Source organism: Lepisosteus platostomus, chromosome 11, assembly GCF_059453375.1.
Source record: "Lepisosteus platostomus isolate fLepPlt1 chromosome 11, fLepPlt1.hap1, whole genome shotgun sequence".
Classification (NCBI taxonomy): Eukaryota; Metazoa; Chordata; class Actinopteri; order Semionotiformes; family Lepisosteidae; genus Lepisosteus; species Lepisosteus platostomus.
Window position 1 is genome coordinate 40,050,896 of NC_142621.1, and position 19,682 is coordinate 40,070,577.

At 35.6% G+C, this 19,682-nt stretch overlaps 1 protein-coding gene across 2 annotated transcripts in view; it reads left to right on the plus strand.

The window, feature by feature from the left end:
- ankfn1a (ankyrin repeat and fibronectin type III domain containing 1a) overlaps positions 1-19,682 on the plus strand; it is a 196,259-nt gene that overhangs the window by 160,178 nt on the left and 16,399 nt on the right. For both annotated transcript variants that reach the window (XM_088599653.1, XM_088599654.1), the window contains 8 exons: positions 2,295-2,392; positions 3,575-3,665; positions 4,823-4,930; positions 13,000-13,099; positions 13,759-13,891; positions 14,379-14,495; positions 16,643-16,858; positions 17,854-18,020. In XM_088599653.1, coding sequence (XP_088455779.1) covers positions 2,295-2,392; positions 3,575-3,665; positions 4,823-4,930; positions 13,000-13,099; positions 13,759-13,891; positions 14,379-14,495; positions 16,643-16,858; positions 17,854-18,020 — 1,030 coding nt within the window. The remainder of the gene's footprint in view (positions 1-2,294; positions 2,393-3,574; positions 3,666-4,822; positions 4,931-12,999; positions 13,100-13,758; positions 13,892-14,378; positions 14,496-16,642; positions 16,859-17,853; positions 18,021-19,682) is intronic.

Here is a 19,682-nt window from a genome sequence, read left to right on the forward strand (position 1 = left end):
ACTCATACGTCATATTGTAAATTAAATTTACATTTCTTTCTAAAAATGATCTTGTGAGTGCAAAAGAATGACCTAATACTCTCTGTGTTATTGACACTGTGCTATAAATTTGCATGAAGGAAAAATAATACAACATCAATCAGTCACACACAGAAATTTTCATTAGGGTTTAGCTCAACTGTCTGCATAATGAGATTAATCACAAGCACAAGGCACACTTCCCTTCTGGAAATGGCTGTTTAACCAGATTTTTGAAATGCAAAGGTAAGAAGGTATAATTTATACAGTATATATCGAAATAAATATCGAGTTCAGTTCTTCCATCTTTCATCTTGATTTTATATACGAATTTTACCTTTGGAAAACACTTAGACTTATCTTAAAGAAGACAGCTTTCTGATTGTTTATATAACATACACATTATTCATAAAAAGCTCACTGTAAATAGTTCAGGATGTATAATCTAGCTACAAATATAATCACATTTTCTGGGATTTGAATTGTGCCCAGTGGAGCACTGATTCTTCCTTTCTTAAGATAGATATGAAAGTGATAGGTGGATAGTCTGACTCAAAGGCTCATCTTCTGTGATTGTTGCTTTTGTTTTAAAAATATTCTCTACTTTCTAGAGAGCAGCTAAAAGATTATTATGTTTTTGTTTGAAAGGTTTTTGTGGGATTTTGCCCGCCTCATAAACACACGCAGATGACCCCCCCTGACAATTAAAAAGCACAAGAGAACAATTTAATCAAAAAAGTATAAAATAAGGTATCTGTCTGTCCTTCCACCTGCCTGTGGTCGGCCTGTCAATGCATTAGTTCACTGTAGGGTCTATATTTAGAATCTTGGTACCATGGTTACGCTCAACAAATGGGAAGAAGGAGCAGAGTGTTGAGAAGAGGACAGCTTGCCTTTATGAGGGTGGGATCTATCCATCCGTTTCTGTATTGCAAATACATGACCTTCCTGTCATGGTTACAGGAGGCCGTTTCTGCAGGAGAAAAAAAATAATAAAGCTAAGTGTATTTTTTTCTTAGCATTAGTATACCATTATGGCCTTAGGCTTCTTTCCTGTTATTATCATCCATTATAAAGAAATATGTATTTCCAGAAAAGATGAGGTAGATTTGGGTTTCCTTCTATACTTTCTGTTGTATAATATGTTTACTCATTTACCAAAATCCTCCTTTGGTTTAATTTGTAACGTTTACCACACACCTCTTCAGTTAGAGGGATCCAAGTATTAAAGCAGACAGGTATGAAAACAATACAGATAATCAGGGATTTGTGGCTTAGACTGCGGTGGGATCTTATAACATACATAACCAATATTATGAAGATGATGAGAGGCTGTTTGCCTTCAAGTCACTCCCACCCACACAAATCTTGAAGTCTTCTGTGGTGCCAAGCTTTTAAATGAAATTGCACGTATGTCAGAGCCAGTCCTCAGCTCACAAGTGTCTGTGCAAGATATTTTCTTTTGAAATAATTGCCCCATTTATTTTCAAGTATAAAATATGTCCAAAGTCAACAGTGCTTCTCACACGAGAAGCCTAGGTAAATTCAGTCTTAAGTTACTCTTTCTCATAGAGATTTTATCATTAATTAGTAATTTTCATACATTGTTACCATTAAAATACATATCCAGCTCATTCAATAGTATTTGTGTTTGACAGAACTAAGCCATTTTATACAGAAAGTGTGCAGTTATTTTAAATAAAATAATACAAAATAACTACAAGAAGATACAGTAAGTCAGTATACTGATGAATGAAAAAATGTTGATATGAATGTCAGCCTGGGAGTGTCTGGACTCCGTGATCTCTTCCAATTGTCACTGACTCTCCTGTATGTCACTGAAGAGCTTGTCAATTTTCAAAAGGTGAATGGCTATAAGCTGAGTTGCAAGGATATAATAAGTGATTCCAAATTAAGTAGTTACATAATAATCCTTAACTGGAATTTTAAATTAAAAAGTGTTGTTACAGTATTAAATTGTGTAAAAGCTTTAAATTGTCACCATTAAAAACACTGACTGTTTTGGTGTCTTCTACAAGTCCAATCGACAGTGTCAGTCTGTTACAGTAATATTCTATATTCAAGTAATATGAAATGTGTTTTTGTGTACATTTAAGTTGATTAGCAATTGCCCTTAAATGGGTTTCTAAACAAAAATAAATACTTTATAACACAGAAAAAATATATATAATCACAGAAAAGTTAAAGGCCATTTTCTGTGTGCTACATTCTTTTCCTAATATAATCAAAGATAACTGTTGGTTTTCTTTCTGCAGTGGAGTGGAGTTATTTGAAAGACTTTTCCTCGCTGGCTGGAGAATTAATCATGGACAATCTTCAGACTTTGAGGTGCACTATCACAGGTCTCACAACGGTAAATGCCAAATCATTCAATTAGATCTCAACTTCTCCTAACCATTTTGTAGGGGCTCTGACATTTGCATTCAGCACTCTTGGCAATAAGAGCAAAGCAGCCATTCCTCTGGCAACAACTGCCAGTCATTAAGCATAATTTGTCTGGTATCCATGAGCTGAAATACACAAAGGAATAAGTAGACAGCATAAACCATTTTTGTAAGTTGTCATGTGGAGAGATCAGAAGAGATTGGCCACATGCAGGGAGAGGGGAGCCATAAACGCTTGATATAGCAGGCTCATGCTATAATCTCCTTCAGAATCACGGAGGTCAGACTTCTGATAGATTCAGCTCTGACTGCATGTCTGATGGTTAAAATAACAGAAACCCTCCATCTCTTTTCCCACCTACAGAGATTTCTATATACTATAGCTCTGTTATTAGGAGATTAACAGTCATTTTGATTACCCTGCTTTTCTTAAATTTCTTAATTGCTCTTTAATCTTGCAGTAAGATGGTGAAAACCTGCAATTATTCATTTTCATAATGCTCTCATATAATTAACGTGATCCTTTAATCTGTTACAGAAAGAAAGCAGTGGGCAGCAAAATGCAGTTGATGACATATTGCCATGAAATGTCAGAAGTAAAATTATCTGTAGTTTATTAAGAATAATATTCTTTGTGAATATATACTTACTGGTTAGTCGTACTTTTGTAAATGTATTGAACATTTATTCTCACGAGAGGTAAACAAGATACAAAAATGGCATTACTAATCTCCAACTATATGAGGAAGGATAATGAGTACTGTAGGTTAAGCTGATGCCCTTATCGAATTGAGCTTTATTAAACAAAATTTCAGTCTCTTTTTTATATAAATGATTATATACAGTATGTATTATAAATAAAATATAATACATGGGAAGTCAAAATATTGCAGAGAAAATTGAGGTTGATGCCAATATTCATATATTCAAATTGCTTTGTAAATTCAGTGATTTTTTTATTTCCATCTCCTATGATAATACATACTGTAATTGAAAAGCTAACTTGCTGGCAACATATTTTGTTGCATTTCAGATAATCAAGTACAGGGTGTATCGCATATGTGCAGTTATGTTTATTGCAAGTTGTTACTACATGAAATATTCAAACTTAATTGTTGTTGATTTAATATATTATTAATTTTATCTTGCAGGGCAAGGCATATTATGTTCAGGTTTCTGCCTATAATATGAAGGGCTGGGGCCCAGCACAGTTGGCTACTCCTACTTTTGCAGTGCCCTCAAGTAAGTTGCTTATGTGAAGAAAAACAGGTACAATTTTGATTAAATGTGAAGTGATGTTATCCAAACACTATTCACAGGTTATAAGTCAAAGTGAACCTTTTACATTCATGAAACAATCTGTAGGTAACCTTGAGCGATGTAACTCAACAGCTGCTAAAAGGTGCTCAGTGTGAATGAGTTCCAAAAAGTAGCATTTGTACATTCACATAATATGCAGTTGGGATTTTTTAAAACTCAGCCATTATGGGTTTGACAATCACAAATGTAAAAAGCTATTTTCTTGTCAGAACAGCTTTCAGGATATCATTTATACTGTATATCAAGTGAAATGAAATATATATTATAATGCTTATGAATATGTAAACAGGTTATATATTTTAGAGAGAACCATTATTGTAAAACTCTAGCCTTTAATGTTTTGTCATCATCTTAGTGCCTGATACTAAGTTAGGGCTGATCAGACTCCTGATTCTTCATTTATTGCTTGGATGTTTATCTTCTAAGTCGATATCTAACGCTGACATTTGTTTTACCTTGGTACCATGTACCATAGTACCTACAAAAATAGCTTAGAAATAAAAAAACAGCTTTAATATCCTATGCAATACTAGCAAAAAATAAAACAGTCAAAAAATGTAATACACTACAAGCAATTGAAGGATACAAGTTAGTGGAATGTATGAGCTTTCATTAGCATTTTATTAATATACTGACCAAATAGTTGGTGTTATAGAACACAAATATGTGTTTACAGTATGTTTCCTGTGTGTCTATTTGAATGCTCATATCTTGATTTCACTAACCTTTTTAAGCAGTCCATGCTGCAAGCAAAAACTGTGAACAGTTATATTTGTCTGTTATATACAAATAAAACGCATCACTCCTCCCCCCAAAAAAAGGATTGTCTCTGATTTCCACTCCATCTCCTCATGATGGAAGATCATTTTAAAGCACAAAAGTACCGTTTCAACCTCTGTGTTCTTGAATAAGTCAAACTGAATTCAGAACTCAAATGTAGTTATTTTGTTGCTTTTGTTAATTGTTGTGTTTACGGGTGCACTGCCTTTCCAAAGGGGAAAAGACCGTTCCATTTTTTTCGTTTCTTCGGTTTTTGATTCATGCAGTTGTATATCTGTTTCATTCCCCCCCCCCTCCAGACTGGAAAGAGTGTGATGGGAGAGAACCTCGGCACAGGGGGCAGATTGAGGCGATGGAACGTCTGCTTCAGCAGGTTCGAGCCACACATCAGCATTACAGCAGCGGAGGTGAGGAGAAGATTCCTGGGTGGTAGGGCAACAGTCAGGGGCTCTGTGGCGCCTGTAATTTTAACTGCATTCTAACTGGGTCATACCTTCCCATTCATCAGGAAAAGAGATATTATTAATATTGGCACATCTGGAATCACTTTACTGTCTTACTTTAACCCTTAGAATGGCTTTGGCAGGGAACCTCTCCCCCCCCCCCCTTTCTTTAGCTTGTGTCTTTGTGAGTAAATTAAATAAACTGTATGGAATTAAGGACAGTGTTTCCCCTTGGCTTACTTGTTCACCCGATCATTAAATAATTAATTCAATGCCCCCTGCAAGACAAAAATAAAGTGCTTCTTTTCCCAAGTGCTTGGTTCACCTCTTTCAAGATTTGGGGAACTGGGCAAAGCAAACAAAAAAAAGTAGGATTTTAAGGACAACATCAAGGCGAAGCAATTTAATTTAGAGAAAACAGAGGTAGTGTGTATTTTTCATGTATAAATAATAAGAAAACTTAAGCTATTTATACATATTTTAAAATCCAAAGGATAATAACGAGTGCTTTATTCTGAGCAAAACAAGGCTTATAAAAATACGCACATAAAGGAGCAATTCAGATCCATTTACCAAGAATATGAACATCTCGGCAAGAATATTTCCATTCTTTGTGAAATGTTTTACCAGTAGGTAGCACAAATCTTGAGATTGAGCAGAGGTTTTAACACCTCAAATCCTCTAGTTTAGTGAGGATGTGCCTTTTATAGGATCAGTTGAACTGATTCTCTTTTTGTGTTATCTGTGTATATATTGGGTGCATGGTTTTGTTATTTGTAAAGCATTTAAAGCAAATCGAACTTCATGTTATTCCAGAGGACCTGTTTTTGAATTGTTAGCTTTGCATGTTAATTGCACCTTTGTGAATCTGAAAGTTTTACATAGAGGGCCAGATTGTGTTAACCATTTAAAGCACTGAAGCAAAGGCAAATGTGTAAGCATGTGGTTAACAAAGATCAGAGCAGAGCATTATTTACATGTACTGTGATTTTAGAGCAACGCTTTGTGCATAGTTGCGGCACTTGTGCTAACACCAGCAGCCAGCACAGCTTTTGAGACTTAGGTTCAATAGCATTTTTATGTGAAGAAACTTTGATAATGGTGCAAAGCATGTTAATGCATGTATTGTTCTTGTATTTTAATAGTTATAACTCAGGGAAGCCTTTTCTTAGCACAAGCCTCAGGGCGAACAGTTCAGTTGAAATTAAGGACATTCAGCAGAAAACTGAAACGTTCACAACTACTGTATGAACACCACAGCCAAACATCCAAACTAACATGTAATGAGGAAATTATATAAGAAAAACATTGCTTTGATATGTACATGTGTATATATTTACTTATTAATAAACCTGTGTATTGTGACATTGCAGCAGAAAGGAACCAAGATGTACTATCCTGCTCCTTTCCCACACTGCGGTGTCACAGTATATAAATAAATCTACGCAGTGCCTGATTAGGAATAAATAGACATGCACAATGTACATGTAAATGTGCTTTACAATTTGGATGTCTGTTTTTACCTGACCAGACTCTGTATGCATAAACAGCCTGTAATTAGAAATTATACATACTGTAGAAGATGTGAGGTGGTTGTTTGTTAAAAGTAAAACAAAGGGTACATGTGTAAAAAGAACCCATTTTGATGCCTGTAGTCAAAGTGTACTTTTTTTGCAATTAACTATTTACATTGCTGGCTTAGTATTCTGCCCTAAGAAGCGTGTGGCCTATTGACCTATAGAAATATTATGGAGGTGTGTGCCTTAGCCCCGGGGGCTTGAATGGTCAGTTAGCAGCTAGTACTATAACAGAACCTTTTTCATGGATTGAATGTTATGTAATTATACAAAACTCAATGGAGATATGGAGATACTGCTAGAAGTTTTTAATTTTAAGAAAATTTAATTTTTTTTCAAAACAAGAAAGAAATATCTTCATTGTGGTGCTTTCATTATCCTGTACACATAAACAATTACTGTATACATACTTTCATCCTGGTTTATAATATACAGATGTAGTGAATACTAATGAACAACACAGAAAGTAATGATCAAGTAATAATATAAATGCTATGTAATGTTGCACCGGGCTGGGTCCCTGTTGAGTGACGCGGGAGTCCCGGGTTCGAGCCCCAGACGGTGGGGGGCTGACCTAATGCGGCAAGGGCGCCCGCCTGAACCCCCGGGCGTTACATTGGTGTGAGAAGTGGGAAGTAATACTGCTCAGTAACAGAGCAGCTGCAGGTATGGACATTTTATGTCTAAGGAGCAAATGGTACAGTATGAGGCTACTATGTGTGGGATTATGACTGAAAGCCTCTAAATTAGAATCCCTTCTAAAAGGTATTCTCTAGTTTCCTCCCACAGTGCAGAGACATATTCTTTAGATCAATTCCCTAAATTGTTCCCTGCATAAATGTGTGAGTCTCTTTGATCGGACATGAACTGGAGTCCCAGGTTGGTAATTCCCACTCCAAAATGTTGGATGAATTTGACTTTCATCCAACATTTTGGAGTTGAGGAAAGAGCTACAATGGTACACATGGTTTCCCATCGTTGTTTTGCTAACTCTGTTGTTTTACAATATGTATAGTATATGTAGTATGTAGTGTTTTCATTTTACTTAATTTTGAATGAATGAATAATACTTACATGTTAATATTTGTACTTTTAATACTTATATTTTAAGTTATATAATGCGGCATGACTTTGTGAAGCAACTGTTTGTGCAAATTGTATTGTTATAACCAAAGATAAAAAAAAGTTTCTTGAGATCTTGCCACAACATATAGACTAAGAGGACCAACTACGTATCTGGGTATCAGTCCTCTTCAAACCTTCCTGTGTTAAATTAATAATGTTGTTTGGGTCATAGTGGTGTAGGAAAAATCGACTGAATCGTAGTATTTTTTTTACAAAAAGTGAGATGATTAAGGGTGATGCCAAGATAAATAGTAGGATGACAGGAAAAAAACCAACTCACTGTGATCTTGGTCTTTCCAGCCGAAAAGTCCTGTTTTATTTGCTTTAGATTGTAGTGCAGTATGAAAGGTACCTTCTGCCATCAGGTGTTTACGCATACAACTGTCTCTGGTAGCAGACAGAACCATGTTGCTACAAAGTCCCTTTCAAGTCACAGATTCTACTTTTAGTTGGTACATGTTTATTCCTTTTCACTGCAAGTCTGTTTTGCTTGTTTTTGTGTTAATTTTGAATATCTCTTGATATCTTTCACATATTTCCTGATGGCTTTCCAAATGTTTTTTTTGTTTTTTTGCCATTTGTTTTGTTAATTATGTATTACTGGCAGACATTAGTAATTAGAAATAAAGTAGATATACTTTCTTTGTATACCCTTCACTACAGGTACTTCACTAAAAGTCAGCTAGTCTTTTCTTAAAATGTTGTCTTTTTTGACCTCACCAATAAATAAATCTAATTGCACTTCATAAGTACTGTATTCAATTGGAAAAACAATATGCATACCTACGTCTTTATGGATACTAAAATTCTTTGAGTTTATAAACTGGTCTGCAAACATGACTTGATATATGTTTTAATGTATAAGCCTGTCTATTTTGTAGATTTTATATTGCGTTCTTTTACTGTAGATATTTTGTGGTCCACCCATACACTGTATCTTTGTAAATCATTAAAAGCAAAATATTTTTGAAATGGGTAGTTGCAATATAGCAGCCTCCTTAAAGTACACCATCCATAGGTCCAAGCAGACGTCTTGTGTCTGTGGGTTAGTCTGGCAAAGAGCCTGTTTCTAATCCACTTGGTGGTTGTAGGGATAGAGGCCTGCTGTTTCTAGTGCTGACAGTCCTTCAGCTCTCACAAGCTCTAACTTCATTACCAAACTATATATGCATTTGTCTAAGAAGAAAAAAAACTTGTTCATCACTCATCTGTTTATGAGTCAACATTAATGATGTCAGAGGGAATGCTGCCAGTCTCACTAACTATACCGTATAATTGATTTTATATAAAAGGTCTTATTTGTTTGAAAATGAGAGTAGGTTTCTCTTTTTTCCCCTTAATCATGCCATTCTGAGGATTTGACAGAATCTCCCAAATGTGGCCTCCTGCTAAGAAAAATAATTTATTTCCAATTCAGATCAGTTTTTAGCAGCAGTAATTTCTTGAGTGTAAGAATTACACCTCTCTCCTTTCACATGGCTACAACTATTGCTACTGTTTCATTAAAAAAAATTAGAAAGCTAATATGAACACAACTGTTTTTTGAGAAAACTCAATAATTTAATTAATTGAATGAATTTAAAACTATGAATTTGTACAAATCCTCCAAATTAATTCTCTACATTCATAATTTGCATACACATACTCCATGTGTATGTTCATAGGTATATGCAATATATTTGAGAACGTTCTGTATTTACTCAGTTTATTTTTGGAGAGTTGGTGTTCAAAAATAAATCTGAGAATTAATCAGTACTGGTACAATGACACTTCTATAAAAACCATGAGAAAAATAAATTCATTTAACAGGAGGTTATCTTAATTTATGATGTGTATATGCAGAACTGAGAGTCTGCACACAGACTTAGGGGTGTGTAGTGCACACAGCACCCTGTGTTCCAGCTCGAGACGGACAGACCCCCTCCTTTCCTACCCCCCAACACAGCTGGCTCATACAGGCACTGACTACCCAGCTATATAAGCAGCTTCTGTCATGAAAGGTTGGAACGTATTGCCCATGGTCATTACAGATGAGCCCTCTACCTTTGCAAGTGTTGAAAAGGCAAGTTTGACCCATATTAACATATAAAAAAATGGAAAAGTCTCCCCTGCCCCCACCATTCTTTCCTTAGTGCGGCCTCTGTCAAACCCTTGTTTCATGCTTATGTTTTGTTTGTGATGTAGACAGATGGACCACCTCCTCATTAATCAGAAGTAATTTATATTATATAATGAGAAAAGCATTTATTCTTTAATTTAGTCACTATGACATTTCACCTGGACTGCGGTGAAGATACAAGGTACAATCCACTTATCAAAAACATTTAGCTGTCATGTACCAAAAATAATATAAATATATATATATACACGCAATAGGAGTCATGGCTCGTTCTCAATTATCTGCGTCTTTGACTCTCACATACATTGCATTCGCTGTTTTAATGAGGTGTTTTCATTTGAATTATTCTCCACCTGTTCTTAAGCTCAGGGTATACTTGTTTGATATTTTTTGTACTTATGCTGATTCCTTCTGTTTAACGTGATACTTTGCTCCATGGAATGGATTAGACATTCCAGATGGGAAAGTGAAAAAGTATTTTAGGGGATTTGGTTGGTTGATGACTAATTTTGAGATATTTGCAGTTTTGGACATATGCCCAATTGTTACTGCTAAAATTTATGTTTAAAATATTTTTTTAAAGTAAGCACATTCACCATTAATTTCTTATCTGTAGTAAATCACTTGTGACAAATGTTGACTAATATTTATGTTTAAAATAACTACCTGCTTTCTATAAATAAATTGAAAAGCAATTTATTTTGCTAGGGCATGACTCCATATTAAAGTCCAATTTTTCAGGGTAGTTTATGTTACTGTCTATTCAATGTATTTCTTCTGCACTTCATTAGATCTTAGAGATGCATTGTCTTTGTCAATAAAAACTTTAGGCAATGCTTTTTTAAATGTGGAGAGCTGGATAGTCAGCATTCTGCATTATTGTTTACCCACAAATGGTGAAAAAGCTAGTTTAAAGTTGTGGGATGATGAACACAAGCTGTAAATTTGCTTTTACCTTTTCCTGTTGGCTCCTATTCTTGACTCCTTGTGTCTGTTTTCCTCATGTAAGTTTTGCTAAAAACATTCACCCTGTCTTCTTTCTGGAAATGGCTGCATAACATTTTCGGATCGATTAACTACTGACTACCAAATGGGCTAGATTGGCCAAATGCCCTCCTCTCAAAACAATTACAAAAGGTTCTAGTTTGTAATTGGCTGATGTCGAACTCCAGAATTTTGCAAAGTGCTTGGCTAATACTGACGGAAGCCATGACATTATTTGCAAAAATTCTGATCTCTTCAGTGTCCTCCCAGGCAGTACAAAAGGAAGAAAGTTAACTAAGGAAGTAACTTGTCTCAGGATTAGGAATTATGTAGACTTTTTATTAACAAGGATATTCACTAATTAATTAATTGAATACATATAGTTTTTTTAACCTGTACTTTTTTTCACTTATACTCTTACTTTTTTGAATGATTAATTCATAGCAAATTAAATTTAAGCTGTTACAGTAGTAAGTAAAATCATGTAAGAGTGTGTTAGTTTTCAGGTCTTTAACAAACTTGCTTTGACTTAAATTGGTTAAATCATTTAATAAACAAGTCAATTACTTTCATCAGGTGAAGTGAGTGAATAATTATATCTGAAGCTTTATGTAATTATGTATCATAAATCTATGAAGTGATGTATGTTCACTTGTACATGTTCAAATGTAATTGTTACAAATAAATTGTATGTAATGTTTCAGTACCTGTGTGTTGGTTTTAAAGGTGAATACAAGAAAATAGCCACTAATTCCACAATCCTCTTTTATTACTGAAATGAACAGTTAGAACAGTCTACAGACTTGGATTTTCTTCTGCGTACTTGTTAATAATAGCTTCAACATGGAAGTAGAGTGTGAAGACAAGGAATGATCTTGAGATTTGTTCCAAACTCTTGTCTTTTTAGGTTTAATGTTTTAGAAAATGCCAAAACATTCAATAGAGCAAAGTCATTTGTTCATTCATTTTCACAGAGCGCAGCCCTAGTAGCGTGACAAAATTGCAGTGATTACATATTTCTGACAACAACTTTACTGGCATAAACAGTTGTTTCGAAGGAATTAAGTGTTCCGTCTGCCTGCTGTTTACTAGAAGGCAATTACGTGATGCTTAATTTAAAGAAAAGGACGTCTGAAGATTGGCATCACTGAAATCTCTGCCGATATGCCTGCTTCAGCTAGGAGATACGCAGCTGAAACCTGAGAGATAACTGGTAAATCAGAACTGCTCGACTGCACTGAACCCATTCATAACAACTGACCTTTGTTATCAGTGGCACCGCTTGTGTTTATAATGCTTATTTTGGGTACCCATTTGAGTTTCCTGTATGAATTGAGTGTCCCTTTCTTGTATGTTACATTTCAACCCTTCTGTGAACTCTTGGCTCTATTAACCACAGTTCTCTGATGTTTCTTAACGTGGCAATTCACTGATAAGGAGAAAATAAGTGCATACTACAGTATGTTGTCTTTGAATTTAAAAAATATACTCTTAAAGCTGACACAGTAGAAGAGAAGTATTAAAAATTGTTTACTGTAATAATCAAACACGTTTTGTTCTTAACATTGAAGCATGTTTTTGTCAGCTTTGGTCAGAAACACATTTTGCATCACAAAATGATGCCATTTATCTTAGATTGTAAAAGTAGTTTCAGATATCATTAATGTTTGAAATCTTATCAGGTTTGTAAATACTGTATTTAGCAGTATTAATGCACAATATTTCTTTCCTGTTTTATTGCCAGTCATAGCCTATATCCCATATATCCACTTATATCTTCTTCTATGGAAGGTATTTCAACGCAGAGGCACAATAACTCATCTCTTCCCCTTTGCATATGGGCCATCTTATTCCATTGCCAAAGCACTTGGCATTTTAACCTTTCAAAAGAAATATGTTCAAACTAAGACACCTTTCTTTGTTTGCACAGAATTGAAAACAAGTTTTGCATGTTAAAATCAAGATCATTTAATGTATCATTGGTTTGTAGTGTTCAACATGACAGATTCTAAAAAATAATAATATAAGAAAAGGCAACTGTGCATATAGCTACAATATGTCAGTTATCTAAATCAAAATACCTGTTGTTTGCTCAGAGACCTACCATGTAAACATGCAAAACACTTAATGTCAACATGCAAAACATAACCTGATTGTGGCACCTATGCACAGTATCACTGCAGTTCTGTATGGGTGATTAATGTGCTTACTGTGTTTGTGTCTTTCAGATACTTCTAAATTACAGAACTCTAGTCGCAAGCAGTCTGTCTCAAGAAGCCTAAAACACCTTTTTCATTCGTCAAACAAGTTTGTGAAAACACTAAAACGGTAAAGGTCTTATATTGTGTCTTTAAAATCCAGTGTGAAATGTTTGCACATGAAAATGGAGTCAAAGCAGAATATATGCTTTCTAGTATATAACCACAATTATGCCTTTTGTTTAAATTATACAGTCTGGTTTTCATATTTAGATTTCTACATTTGTCAACATCTGTGTGCTAATATCTCTTGATTCCATATGCAACCCAAGGTTAGTGCTTAATTACAGAACAGGATATTATTTATTCCAATAAGCCCAGTTATTATTAGAATCCAGTATGTATCTTAGCCTTAAATAAAGCTAAAATTATCAGAAAACATAACAGCAGTTTGCTTTGGCACTTTTTTTTACCAGATATGTTTATATATGTTGAAATTAAAAAATAGCTTTTATTTTTCTCTCCCTTGAAACCATAGATGTAAGTTATTCTTACATATATTTGAATTTTGTAGTACATGTTATTGGGCATTGCATCGACCTTGTTGAAAACTACATTATAGTTCACATTATAGCTCTTTCCATAGCACTGCCTTCAAGGCATGAATGGCTTAATGGTTAAATGTGCTTTCTGTCTTATGTCCTCAACATAAGAACTGTGTGAAACAAGTACCACTGTAGTATGTCTCCAGACGATTAAATCAGTAAGGGTCTTACCGTTTACTTTCAGGGGACTGTATGTGGCAGCAGTATTTTATCACAAGGACAGTCTTCTAGTGACCAATGAGGATCAGATACCAATAGTAGAAATAGATGATTCTTACACCAGTTCCATCATGCAAGACTTTCTGTGGTTTACCAAGGTATGAACTTTCTTCTTTTATACTGGCTTCTAGTGTAAAGTGGTAGGAAAGGACATGATATTAAGGATTTCAAGGGACATTTGCTTTAGATATTTGGTAATTTGGTGAGATTAAATCCATTTTCTTTCTTAAATAGTTAGGAATTGTACAGGAGTTAGCTCAGAGTACAAAATTAAATAAAACATCACAGTTGTGATGATTGTAATATATTGCACCCACATCACAATAAAATTTCCTTACCAAAATATTGAGGGTCTTTTCTGCATTTTGTCATAAATATTAAATAAAAACACATTATATGCCCAAAAACTGTTGCATAATAATTTAAGAAGCACAAATCAATTTGTATCTCACCTTTGAGTGTTGTACACCATTAGGTTAGCCCTAAGGGTTTTGAGGATGAATGTGTTCTTGTGTGTCCATTCATGAGCAGCACCCACTGATAACAATTAGAGTATGACATAGATCAAGGTTGTTGTCTTGGCAGCTATCTTGCATGTGGGAAGATGTCCGGTGGCTCAGGCAGAGCATGTCGGTGTCTATGTCCTCCTCGTCCACTCTTCAGGCCCGACAGAAGATGCTGTCTGCTGCAGGACAGCTACAGGTCAGTGCCACTCCACCCTAACTCCCAGTCTGGGTTAGGCAGGAGTTAAAGGGAGAATCAGAACATAGAGTTTACATACAGTATATGACATATATAGTGGATAGATTAACAAATGGATATGGAACATATAGATTTCTTCAAACACATTTTTGCTGAGAACATTCAGTTCAAGAAGGTGATTGTCAGTTCTCAGGTTTTTACAACTATTTTAAATCCAGTGAAAATCCACAGCCTCAATTCATCCTGCACTGTGCCAGCAAGCTTTCCTAGGGAATCCTTCATTTGAAAACTCAGAACCCCTTCTGTTGCATCTGTCTGTTACATACTGTACAGTACTTAATATGGTTGATTATCAGCCTTCCACAAAACCTGAGGTTCTTTACATTGACTGTTATAGGGATTTGACATCCAAGTGGTTTCCCATTATTTGCCAACGGGAATATTCACATCGCTGTGCACTAGTTGTACTCTGAAATGTTAAAAGTAACTCTTTGGAGCAGACTGTTATGCTTTAACTGGATAACTGTTAACACAAAATAAATAGCACAAATAACAATTGTGTAACCTTTACGGTACAAAAATAATTACAGGAGCTCCCAAGAGGCTCAACCAGTAGTGAGACTCCCTCAGACCTGAGGCTGAGCTGTGTAATCCAGACATTGCAGGTTTGAGCTGGGTTGTATCACTGGCTGGCTGAGCCTGGCGAGCTAGTTAGGATTACTCAGTTTTCCGGAAAAATAGCAACTCTTGTCATTTGCCGGCCAAAGGCAGGCTTATAGCTGTGTCAGTGAGAGACGTGCCGTCGCGCCTCAAATTGGCGTTACGTCTGCTGTCAGGTGCAACACATCAAGTGACAAAGGGCTCTAGAAGTTGTACATGTTGGAGCAGGATGTCAACATGATGTGCTTCTAGTGAATGCAGCTAGAGTGCAGTCTTTAGATTCTTGCCAGTTATAGATTATTATTATTATTATTATTATTATTATTATTATTATTATTATTATTATTATTATTATTATTATTATTATGAGCTATTGAAATCTAAAAGTAAAATAAAAAGTCAATTATTTGTGAATCATTGTTTGAAAAAAGTAAAGGAAAACCAGACATCGAGGGGTATTGGATCAACTCGCAATTTGCAGAAGGGCCTCGTTAGTTCCCCACAGACTGAGAGAATATCTTCTATTGTGTAAAGTGTTACAATTCCATTGAGGCCGTTTTACACCTAACTCCTCTCAGAAACCTCTCAGAAACCTGGTAGCATTTCCTAGCTGACATATTGTCCAGTTGTACTCTCTCGCTGTTACATATAAATGGCTCTTTTGCAGCGAGAATTCTGCTGTTCATCATTTTTCTTCTTATGTGACTGAATTGTCTGAGCAGAGAGCTTAATGAGGACCCTGGATTTGTTTGCCAGCTCATTATGAGAGGGAAATTAAACTATTAGTCAATGTGCTCAGAAAGAGGCCATCAATTAAGTGTCTCTCTTGGTGATTTAAAAAAAACAGCTGACTTTGAAATGACATGATTGCCTCTGAGAAAAATGAGAGGCAAGGAAAGAGCAAGGATTCTGGACATAGATTTCCCAGCTTACAGCATAACTGCCCATGTATTTGAGAATACACAGGGGCAATTAGGTGTAGTATTATTTTTTATATAATACTACATATTTAACAATAGATATGAGATGAAGCAGCGCATTACAGGAAGAGTAGAACTGTCCTCTAATTTAATTTGGTACAAAAAGAAAAATATTAATAGAAACATTCTCAAATACAGTAACTTAATATTGAGCCGGCTCAATATCTGTAGCATTAGCTAAACTTCTGTGTTAGTGGCGTACTTAGCATTAGCATCCTTTTAATAATATGTCGTCCAGAAAGGACTTAACTGATCCAGTTAAACATCCGAGCATGTCTCAAAGCCATCATTGCCTTTTTGGATCATAAAAGAAACTTGCACAGCTAGGCAAACTATTTCCATGTTACAGATTCACCATTCACGGTGTAAAGATGAGTCTTCTTTCCATCAGTTTACAAAAATATGGAGTTGTATTGTTCCCTTGCCCAAATCCATTGGATTTCCTGACAGTGCTGGAATGAAACATTGCTCCCAGTTAGTCATTATTATTTTTTTACTGCTTTGCAGAACCTGCTTGGGACCCACAATCTGGGACGTGTGTATTATGAACCCATTAAAGACAGGCATGGGAATGTACTGATAGTCACAATAAGAGAGATGGAGAGCCTCTATTCCTTCTTCAATGGCAAATGGATGCAGATTTCCAAGTTGCAGAGTCAGAGGAAATCCCTCTCAACCCCAGAGGAGCCAACTGCCTTAGATATACTGCTGATTACAATCCAGGTATGAGCATAAGTGCTTATTTACTTTTTTTGCTCTGTAGCTTTCGTTTGAATTTGCCATGCTATGTACTTCACCTTGCCAAGATTTGCTACATTATATAACATGGTTTACCATACCTCTGTACGTTACCATGTTCCAAATTTTGATTTTACTCTTTTTTGCAGTTTACTCTACTTTTACAGTGACTTACTACTGTAAGCCTATATAAATATAAGGATAGTGCTAATTCTAAAGTGCACATGAGTTTAAGTGTATTATTCTTTTTTAATTAACACATATCGTCCAGCTGGATCACAGCGCTGGCATCCAATGCTGGTCCTGGAAGTCTGCTGTATATGCAGGTTTTTTTTAGGTCCCGAAGAAGCAGCAGCATCTGAAGATCTGGGAGGAATTGTTAAATTGGTTAATTTAGACCAATAATGAGCTGCGTTAGGTACCTGTAGTTAGCTCGAAAACAGTCAAGTCTTGGAATGAAACCCGTAGACATGGACCTGCCTGGACACCCCTGACTTATAACATTTTAAATACATGAAGTGCAGATAGGTAATTATAAGTCTCAATATGTGTATGATTTGCAGTTATGCAAAGTTTTCTTTTAATTTTTGAAGAAGTACATAATGGTTTTTAGTAGCTTCACAGAAGAGATGTTTAGCCTTTCATTAGCAAATTTGGACCCTTTCCAAGTTCCTTTATAATTTCTACCTGGGCATTTGCTCCCATAGTGACATTTATTGGATTTGATGACTTTCTTTAGTTGTTCCTCACAATATGATCTGAATCTGTAAATTCTTTCATTCTAGCTGCAGAATTGCCTTACTTTGGTAATCAGGCAGAGACACTCTCTTGGTGTTCACAAACATATCTTTTCTCAAGGGGTTTGGCTTGAATGACATTTGAACATATGTTAGTATGTGCTGTTGAATCTTAAAAGGAGTCTTCAAGAAAGGAGAATGTTTCTTTTGGTAATGTCCGTGTGTGGTCTTTGTGTCCCACAGGATATCTTGTCCTATCAGAGACGAAGCCAGCATCGCCTATCTCCAGGCCTGTATTTGGGCTACCTGAAGCTCTGCAGTTCTGTAGACCAGATCAAAGTCCTTGTTCCTCAGAGGCTGCCCAATGTTCTGTGTCATTTTAAAATCCGAGACAACTGCAATGTTTCGAGGTAAATGGGTTTTGGTATAAGCTAATATAGAAATATCCATCCTGTAATTCTCATATTTTCATCAGGGAGGCAGAATGGAGAGAAAATGGTCAGCAATGAAGGTCATTAGAGAGACAAAGGCAGCCCTCAATTTAAGAGACATTATGGGACAGGCACAGTATAGTAGATTAAGCCTAGGTTTCATTTTGGCCGCCGTATGAAATCACAGTGGAAACCCAGCTATATGGAGAAAATTAGTGGTCAAAGAAGTACAAAAGCATTAGGTGAGGTTGAGGTGTGTCAAGATTGAGTCTTCACATCTAAGTAGCAATTCTCCTTTTCTAAAATTTCTGGACCTAAAACACTAGGAAAGCTTTTCTGTGCTCCTTCCATATTTTGGGTTTTAGTTTCTTCCTTTTAAATGGAGGGTTGAAGTTGGATAAAATGTTCTACTTTTCACTTTGTCATCAGTAAACAAATTCCAAGAAAAACCTACTGTATCAGTCCAACTATATTATTTCTTATACATAAGAATATGGTGTAGTGAGAGTAATCCACCTTAGATTGCTCTGTCCTGGAAGTAGGAATACATTGGCCACCTTGGGTGTCTGTCAGTTTCAGCAAAAATTGTCAAAACACCTTTTAAAATAAGGTTATTTTAAACCTAGACATTATGATTTTGTTTGAGGATTTGAGAAGATACATTTCTCATTACACAGATTCACGGAAATACAATGACCCTTTACTTTGAAGTCTGTAGTACAACAGTTTTAAACTTCATGTCCATGTTCTGACAGCCCGTTACTTTCTGTGTTACAGTGAATCCCTCATTTCTCACTGTGTGCTGTCAAAACATGTTTTATATAATCAAGTAGAGCTGCAAATTCTAATAATCTTCTGAAGAACTTCATCATATTCGATACTTATTGTGATAGGAGGCCCTTCATTAGGAATTGTTTATTTGAGGACTATCAGATGTTATTATTCCTCTTAACTAGGTCTGCGGCAGCCAGGTAGGAATATTTGTAAACCACTAGGCTCCTGGTTTGGTATTTTTGGAATGGTGACAGAATTGGTGTGCATTGGAAAGTGTGAAAGACAGAGAAAAACTACAGCTTCATTTTTTCTTCATCTGACTCCCTCCATTGAAAGTTGGAAAAAGCTTCACAAATATAAAATTAAATACTGTTGCTAATTGAATGTTACCCAGATTTAAGAAGTTGTATATTTAAAAGTCACTTGCATTCCAGATTGGGATGTTTTAAAACTATGATTTGGAGGCACGTTTGGTGGCTTTACATAGTAACAGAACTCCTTTCAATATATGATAATGATTTATGAAATTGTCCCTTCCCCTTGTGTGAGGGTGAACTAACTCCTGAAGATGACAGAAGCGCATCTTTGGAGGTCGAGTATAAAAAATGGAAAGCAACTGTTTGAGAAAATACAGGCCATAATTGCAATGGACAGTTTCAACCTGATTTTTTTCCCATATTTGGAAAAGTTTTTATATGAAAACAAAAATGTTATTTGTTTTTGCTCAGTAATGAACTATTTATTTATTTTAATTTAAGGTCATGACTGTGACCCCAGTGGGTCGATCTAGACAAGGAACTTATTATCCTTTCACCTAATGTGGCCGTTAAACAGTAAATTTACTATAGCTGTTCATACATTAGGCAC